We start from the raw sequence: 9,330 nt of genomic DNA on the forward strand, positions 1-9,330 counted from the left end.
ATGTAACGGGGCATGATAAATTATTCTGTTTTAAAGTGTAGCCTTCTAAAAATTTGACAACTTGCTTTGGTTCGGACTCATTTGTGTACAGAACTGAAAAAAAACCAAAAAAAAAAACCTTTTCTTTCTGTCCCAGTCGGGCCACAAAGGAAAATTGGCACAGTGGAGTTTTAAGGCATTTATCTCTCTCCAGTTCCACGCCTGGAGGAGGCTGAAATATTCAGCCGGTCTGTTTTCCCACCCAGAAAAGTTATGTAAAAATATGTCAAAACAAAAATGCTGTCAGTGCACAAGCCAGTGTTTTCTGTGTGGACACAAGATGCTACCTGGACATGAAATATTCTGTTAAGTATCTCGTCAAACTCGGCTCGTTTACCCCTGAGATGAGACATTTAGCATCGCTCTGCCTCTGTTTCCTGTGTCAGTCTGTGTTTCGCCTCCACTGTTCGGGCATTCTGGGTCATCCTGTCGCTCTCATTTTCCTGTTCTTTATCTCCCTCTTTCATTAACATTTACTCAGCTAATCTCTTTACATGGCAGCTCGAGGGGTAAATATCACCGCCTGTAATGAAGCAACATCAAACTAAAAGACTTTGAGACATCTAACCCCCCCCCCACTGTGAGATGACATTCTCTATAGACCTCAGTCCCGCCTTTTGTCCTCTGTCTCATCCCCGTATCAGTGAATCACAGTCTGCTAGCATGAACAATCGAGCAACCGTGTCTTTTTTCTGCACAGAATCACTTATAGCAAAGACGACGCACTTAAAGATTAGTCGCTATTGACTCATCATAAAGACTGTAGGTCACATGGGAGGAACGCAGGAGGACACTCAGGAGTGTCTTCACTCCAAAAAAAAGGACTGACACAAATACATTTGGGTGATATGGCCAAAAATGTGGTATAAAGACCATACAGTTTAACAGAGATGCACAACAATGACATTAAACTAGACTTCTGACCAGCCAACTGTCCCATAAAAGTCCAGTATTGTTCATAATTAGTCACAACAAATATATCAGAAATTAGCTGACGTTTAGCCAAGAAAATTGATATCCTGCACTGTTACATTTCTTATCAATGAGCTAAACTTAATTGTTAAAGGTTAAAGAGGCTTCCCGAACACTACAATTCTGCATGATATGATTTGTTGAAATATGATGTTTTAATCAACTTTAACTCTATTTTTGTCCCCGAAGGGCAATCAGTTAGGCACTAAGGCACAAGTAAAACACAGAGAAGAGAATATATGCACAGAGCAACTGTGGAGAAGTGCAAAATACACTGAGCTGAAACAACACTAGACATTGGGATAAAACCATTTAAGTATAAAAAGAAATTAATCGTGCCAGTTGAAGGAGCAGCAGCATATGAAGTACACAATGAAACATAATTTCCATGCAACTTGACAGTTACCCGAAGCAATTCAAAAACTCATGCAACACAATTTGATACTTTATTTCACTAAAATTATCTGTCTAGATTGTTTTTGATTTTCATATCTCTCATACTGTTTTCTTACTAGATTATATAATTTGCAGCTTTGTATCTTATTTTGTAAAGCCTGATTTTCTTGTTGGATCTTGCTGGATGGACAGTGTTTCCTGGAGAATAGGAAGAGCGCTATCGGTGCGTTTAAGTTTATTGATATGGTCGAAGAATAAACATCTCAACTCTCTACTCAATGAGCTCAATGCAGTGAAGCTCCTGGAACCAAGTCTGATGTTTGGCAGGTAGCGTACGGTCTGTGTTTCAGAATTGTTTTGCTGCAGAGTTTGGTAAAAAATTCTCTGTGTTCGTCATGATGAGCAACATCTTTCACATTACTCATAGGCATTTGATCTATTGTTGATGTGAAAAATATTGATTTCAAGCAGCTTTAGAGTATCGCTGCTGCCCGCCGGCCTGTTTTGATCAAAGTTGCAGAAGCCTGTAGTGGAATCATGTGACCAGATGAACAACTCTGTGTTAAAGTTTATTGGAGGACAAAAGCTCAGAAGCAAATAAGAAAACTTTATAGTGATTTCTAATCTCAGCATCTGGCTAAAATGGCTAAATGGCTGTAATCTATCTCTGAATATTTGTGTTGCTACCTGTTACAAAGCAGCCGGATACACATTTGTTTGCATTCAAAGTCACCATTATTTATCAGTATGGGAAAGTTTCATGCTGGTCTTTGTCTGGATGTCCTGAGTGCTGAACAGGCACACAGCAGGACCTGTTGTGGACACAATGGATCCAGATTGACAGTTGGTCTCATTACTATTAGCAGGCAGGAGTAAGAGCAGGAGAGGAGGATGGGGGATCCCGCCGCCTCTGTCTGACTTTTCAAGGCTTTTCCTTCGCTCCCGCTGAGCTGAGGCAGAGCTGCAGGTAGCTCATCCAGGAACAAATCAACACCAGCTGACAACATCGCCCTCAATATCGAGACCAGACTTTTAATATTCCTCCTCTGTCTGTCCTCATTAGCCTGTTTTTTTTTTGGGGCACCTTGGATGAGAGCTTGCAGAGCATCCGTCTGTGCTAGCTGTGTGTCAGAGTGTGCAGGCCGTCTGTTTATGTCAGGAGGCGTAGGATCAAACACATGGTGACATTAAAGGGTAGCACATGTGTGCGCTAGAATTGATACGTTCCATAAATCACCTGCAAATTCCTCAAATTACCCACTTCTGCAGCCTTTTGCTGCCTGCATGTAGAGCTCAAGGGGGAATTTTCAGGGTCGCCGGGGTTAAAATCTCCTCTGCTGCCTCTGATTTATCTTTGCACCCGTGGCAAGGGGGCAAATTACTAATTTTCTGCTACAATCTGCTACTTATTTTCTGCACACCCACACATCTTCTTGTGCTTAAGCTTCTGTGTGATTAATCACCTTTAATTGCCACTAAACACACAGAGGCGACAGAGCTTGGCCTAGATTGCATTAAGGGTCCTGCGCAACCTCTCATGACATCCGTGAAGAACTGAGGACCACTTACTATGTGGAGATTTAATGTGATTTACAGAGATTAACACAGACATCCTGTCACCACATAAAACCCTCTGACACAGATCTGAAGAGGCAGACGAGAGCTGGACCAGTCACACTGTGGCACTCTTAAATTTCGACTTGTCTTTTGTGACTGAAATTGACGTTTGAGACGTGAAATTGATTAGCATCGTGGTTTGGACACGGTCACACAGTCCAAAAGGGAAGTTAGAGATAAAACGCAGCGGTTTTTATGACCAGCAGAGAAGTTGAGAGGACGTCCAAGAAGGAGCAGGAAACGTGGGAGTAATGATGATGCACACACACAGACACACATGAACTGTAGAGGAAGGAGGGGAAAGGCTGTACAGCATCTGGGATTGATTCCTCGTGGGGTCCAGTATCTTAGAGACCTCTGCTGCTCTGCGCAGCATCAAGAGGGATTTGGTTGCCATGGCGGCAGGTGGTTCAACTATTTCTCTATAAGAGAGAAATGTTTCACAAAGACAGAGAGCACAGTTTGTCCCAACGTACCGAGACGACGGCGACAATGATGGTGCAGATTAAAAACCCTGAAGAAGATCCCAGTTGGAAAATAGAGGAGATCTTATTAAATGATACCAGTGAGCGTTTCTTTTTTTTTTTTCAGCTCTGAAATGTAAATGCTGCAGGTGTGGATTTAAGATTAGTCGCTAAGAAACAAGGTTCAAGTTTCTTAGTGTTCCTGCATCAACATGAGACAGTGATGCTGAAAAATGCAGCAGCCCGGTCACAAAAGCTTGCAGATCAATCAAGCAACAGCTTTGATCACTTTGAGTATAAAAGGGAATACCTAGATGTGTGTGTGTGTGTGTGTGTGTGTGTGTGTGTGTGTGTGTGTGTGTGTGTGTGTGTGTGTGTGTGTGTGTTCATGTATATTTGTGCGTTTGTTTTGTGGTTGCATAAGTATACTGGTGAGAGCATAATTGAATTTGAATACTTTATGGGTTTTCATGTGCCCAAAGTCAAACCTTAAAGCTGCACATACTAGTATTTTTACATTATTGTGTGTGATGACAGGTGTGGCTTGAATTATCACCCAATTCTACAGACAAGATTAAGTTCGCAACTAGCTAGCTAAGATGGCTTTTAAGGCTCTTAATGGCCTCGCTCCCTCATATATCACTGACATATTAGCACCTTACACACCAGGGTGCACCTTGGCAGAGGCCTTTCGTCTGAAAACTAAGGGGGACTGGGAGTTTTCAGTCAGGGCCCCCGAGGCTCCGGAACAACCTGCCCGAGGAAATCAGGTCAGGAGAGCCTCTCCTGATTTTATCTGAGCTTTAACTGCTTTTATTTCTTAAAATGTTTGTATTGCGCTGAGTTATTTTATCTGACGCTTAAACCTGACTGTTTTATATTGCTGCCTTTGTAAAGCACTTTGTAAAGTGAATTTTGATCTATAAAGAAATATTATTATTTTACAGCACTGAAAACTGAATGATTTTATGGTTTTGGACTGTTTGCACATTTTTGGGATTGATTGTGATTTTCTTACATCTTAATAATTAAAAAAAAATGTAGGTGCTGCCCCACTTAAAACAACACAATTGTATATTTCAGGTCAATCTAACAATAAGGAAAAATCTGTGGAGTGATCAATCAGTTTTGAGAGGCGGCCTGTGCCATCGCTCTGGATGCATTCTTGAGTTTCTACGCCATACTGTATGCAAGTGACACGTCAGAAGCTACTGTATGTCTGCAGGATCTGGAATACAGTCTCATTTTTTCCCTGATGAATTATGTGAGGAACACCCCGAAGCTCTGAAAGATGCCCATCCTCAGCGCTGCCAGCTCCAAGCTCTCAGCCATCTGTTACAGTTACTGTAGGCAGCAGCTTCAGATAACAGGTCACAAATAAGCAGGTGCCACGAAAGAAGCCAAAAACAGGGTGATAGGCTGAGTACTGGCACCAATATCTCTGGGACCATCGATTGGTTACTAAAAATGCTCCTTTAGCTCTTTTTTTCCCATGTTGGATCCAAGAAAGATGAGGCAGGAAAGGTCGGCAACTTCTAAAAGTGATGGCAATTTGATGTGAGTGAAATGATCGCCCCGTTCTGATTTTTCCATCAGTTTCACAATTGCCTCGCGCATCTGAGGTGACACACTATCTCACCGCCATCTAGAAGTGATGATTGGACTGGGGGGGTCTGTTAAATGGCTGTTTTGGAGACATATGAGTCCAATTCTGACTGTAAATCATGTGATGATAGCTTATCTTGACCTGCAGGGGAACAGTCACATATACATAGATGCCGCAGTGGCCTTTGGATCACATGTCAGTGTCACCGCCATTTTGATCTGGTAAAGACGGGCTTGTACTATAACATCTATGCTCATCAACCGATTTCATTGAGTTGTTCATGATCTATGTGGAGCAAGTTAAAAAATACTAGACTTTTTTCTGCTCCACAAAGATCATATCCCTTAAATATAACATGACTCACTGAAATCAGTTGAGAAATGTAAATATTATACTGCCTTTTGTCCAGAATTTGTACGCTATTTGTTTACAGCTCAGACTTGACTGGACTAATATAGCAGCTGATGCTGACGTATTGCAGCAACGGGCTGAAGCTGCCACTGCAGAGTTGGAGCCATAGATGGTATATTAAATAGGTTGAAATTCTATTTAATATACGATTTATGGTTGAAGTGAGTCGTTTCCTCTCGCCCCCTCCTACCCAGACTTGAGGAAGCTCAGGCAAGCTGCAAGAACGCAAGACGAGCGCAACATTGCCACTTACAAGCGACAACAAATCCTACACTGTAAGTTGATCAGCTGTTTTTAACTGTCACTTGTCTCTCAATATAAAGCTAAGCCCGTTATCCTACAAACAAAAGCCCACTGCTTCGAAAATACACGCTCTTGAGTTTGAGTTCAAAAACTCACATGCATTCACCACATTTTTTTGGTTTTCACGTGGAAACCAGGAGCCACCATCACTACACATCAGACACCCACTGCGTGTGTGAAGGTGGGTGAGCATTGAAGACCGTCTAAATCTAGCTCTACATCCTTCCTCGCCACCGCAGGCTCAAAGTGTGGAGGTGAGGGTTGCTGCAGAGGTGTAGATGAATGCAGCCTTTCTGAAGCACAGTGCCTCCCTGCCCACAACAACTCTGCTTCCAAAATAGCCTCTCAGTCCTCACCGAGGTCCTGCATCTGTGCTTCACTGCTGTCTCTTATTAAAGCAAAGCTCCAATATTAGCCGTGCCTAATGATCTCCGGGGCGCCTGTGAGCTGTCAAAGCACATAGGGGAGTGGAACATACAGTATATATAGAGTGAAGGAATCTGTTGTGTGGAGGCTCAGCAGACAAACGGTCAAGTCACAGCTGAAAATGACGATTATTTTCATTACCAATTAAACTGCTGATCTTTTTCTTCATTAGTCCATCAACCAAAATGTCTTGTTTCGTCTACAAATCAAAGATATTCAGTTTGCTGTCATACACTTTTAGAGATAAGGGTTCCAAAAGGGTTCTTCCTGAAGGGCTGAGGTTCTACCCATTACCATTTGCTTCTGACAAACCAGTTTTTTTAAGACAAAGGGTCCATGAAGAACCATTGTCGACCAAAGAAAACATTTTTGGAAGGAAGAGTTTGTCAAGGATTGTTTAAATCTTTGATGAACTCGTTGGGTTTTGTCAAGGGTTCTTTGTATCATATTATAAGAGGGTTCTGGGTAGAACCCTGAGGGTGGGTTCTAGATAAATCCCTTGGAATATAAAAGGGTACTCGGTAGAACCCCATGGGTGGGGAATTATTAGCACCTTTAGAAGATGGAAAGGCTCTGGATAGAAGGTGGAACCATTACACCATAGAATGGTTATCTTTAGAACCTCTCATCAGGGGTTCTGGGAGAAACTTTTCATAGATGGTTCTAGGTATGATCCTTTATGTTGGCTTCTAGGTAGGACTCTCTGAAAAGGTTCCAAGTGGTACTTACAGATAAGGTTCTACCAGAAATCAAATAAGGCTTTTCTATGAGGACAAGCCAAAGAACCCTTAATGGTTCTAGTTAGCACACTAATCAATAAAACGCATTTTTCATCAACATGTAACCAGCCAGATTCTGGTTCAAGCACCTAATTTTGAACCGTTCTAAACATTTCCACAAAAAGAAGTAGGTTCAGAACCCGATAAGTTGGTTCCCAGCAGATTTTCCTTGGGAACCAAAGTGAGTCTTACAGGTTGTTGTGCACTGTGCACACACCTCTGTTGATTACAATGGTTCCACTCAAAACTGGTGGAAACATGGACTACTTCATTACAAAGCACCAATGTTCAAAAGATCTGGAACAGAACCGGTTCAAGAACCATAGCTAATTTGGTGGAAAAGGTCTCATAGGGTTTTGGGTGAAACCTTTCACAGATTATTTTAAGTATAGCCCTTTATGTTGGGTTCTGGATAGAACTCTCTGAAAAGGCTCTACCAGGAACCAAAAAAGGTTCTCCAATGGGAAGAGGCTGAAGAATCCATTATGGTTCTAGTAAGAACCCTTATTTCCAAGAGTGTAAAGAATGAAACAAACCAGAAAACAGTCACATTTGAGAAGCTGGAAACAGAGACATGTTTTCAAACATGACATCAAAACCAATGAATTGATTATCAGAATACTTGGCAGTTAATTTAATAGTTGACAACTAATCAATCAATTGACTAATCATTGCAGCTCAGTGGTCAAGAGCTGGAATCATGCCAGGATCACTGTACAACTTGAATTCTTCATTTAAAGGAGAGGAACAGACGTGACAGGGGCAGTTCTCTGTTGAGACAGGAGGCCTCCTGCTCCTGGTTGTCCACTCGTGAACTGAATTTCAAATAGAGCTGCCACCTCCTGACGGCTTTGCGCACAAACACAGCAGAGTCCCCAGTTTGGAGCGTTTACTCGTCTTCGCCTCATGAATCTGACTGAAATGAGCGCTGCAGATGTGTCAGAGATGAAAACTCATCCACTTACTATACCGCGCATTGTAAAGTATTCATCCAAATCAGATGTGACATAACGAACATTCCCACAGCTCCGTATGTCCACTGGATGCTAAGCGGTGAATACACACATACACACACACACACAAACACACAGAGAGAGAGAGAGACAGAGAGAGACAGAAAAGACGCACTGGTAAACAGCAAAGAAAGATTTTGCAGCGTTTTTACGCACGTACCTTGTGCAGTTTCCACATTGCGCCCAGAGCTTTGACCTCGTGTGTGCCGTGTTTCCCTTCCTCCAAACACTGATAACACACGGGGGTCTTACACTGCACACAGTACATGCTCAGATTCTCCAGTTCGTGCTCCGTGCAGGTGGAGATTTTGCGGGGACTGGCGCGGCGACTTATCCGCCCCTGCGCCGGCGGCACCAGGCGGTGTTTGGCGAGGGGTCCTCGGGGAGGATGGCACCGCAGGCGGCACGGGTCACAGTAGAAGACGTCGCACTGCTCGCACATCACGGTGGCCTCCTTTGGACTCTTCTCGCACAGCTGACACTTGAGCGCGGCCGCTTTGCTCTGCTGATACCTGTCCACGACCCCCTCCAGCACCCGGTTCTTGGGGAAGCCGCGGAGCCCCCGGTCGTCCAGGATCAGGCTGCGGTGACACTGCGGGCAGGTGATGCAGGAGTTGCGGGGGATCGGGGGCAAAGAGCCGGGCTGGGGGAGCAGGTGCTGCTGCGGCTGTGGAGGAGGCTGGGGGACAGTCGGGGGGAAAACTCGCACCCCGTTCGGCGATTTTTGGCAAGGGGTGGTGGGAGCGCTGACGAAGCCCCCATAGGAGCCGTATCCACTGTCCGCCTCACTGTACAAACTCATTTTATCCAAATCCAGGTAGTCATAGTCGGAGACGCCGGATCCAGAGGCTCGGCTGCTCTGTGGGGACTCCGCGTCGGGAGTCTGGACGAGGATATTCCGAGCACAAGCCAGGCAAATGTTGTGGGAGCAGGGAAGGATGATGGGCTCCCGGAAAAAAGAGCCGCACACGGGGCATTTCAACTCTTCCTCCATTTCATCCATGGCTGCTGCTGCTGCTGCTGCTGCTGCTGCTGCTGCGAGGTGAGAGATTCCTCCGCGGAGTGCAAACACAAACAGGAGAAGTTACAGGCGGCTGATCAGTCTGCTGCTCTGTTCGTGCGTTAGAGGAGCTGCTGTCGCGTCCTACTGCGATCACTGCAAGTGCAACCTTGACCAGAGGAGAGGCATCAGCATCGTGGAGGCAGACCAACAGATACCGCTCACTCTTCACCAATCAGCACACGGCTCCAGCTCAGAGGGGGCTGCCATTGGACAACCAGTGAATTCCAAATAACCATTGGAT

At 44.3% G+C, this 9,330-nt stretch overlaps 1 protein-coding gene across 2 annotated transcripts in view; it reads right to left on the bottom strand.

The window, feature by feature from the left end:
* trim9 (tripartite motif containing 9) overlaps positions 1–9,050 on the bottom strand; it is a 60,082-nt gene extending 51,032 nt beyond the window's left edge. For both annotated transcript variants that reach the window (XM_084742681.1, XM_084742680.1), the window contains exon 1: positions 8,187–9,050. In XM_084742681.1, the coding sequence (XP_084598807.1) occupies positions 8,187–9,029 (843 nt within the window). In that variant the 5' untranslated portion in view covers positions 9,030–9,050. The remainder of the gene's footprint in view (positions 1–8,186) is intronic.
* Positions 9,051–9,330: the final 280 nt, after the last annotated feature.

Source organism: Lutjanus erythropterus, chromosome 18 (genome assembly GCF_056507025.1).
Source record: "Lutjanus erythropterus isolate fLutEry1 chromosome 18, fLutEry1.hap2, whole genome shotgun sequence".
Taxonomy (NCBI): Eukaryota; Metazoa; Chordata; class Actinopteri; order Lutjaniformes; family Lutjanidae; genus Lutjanus; species Lutjanus erythropterus.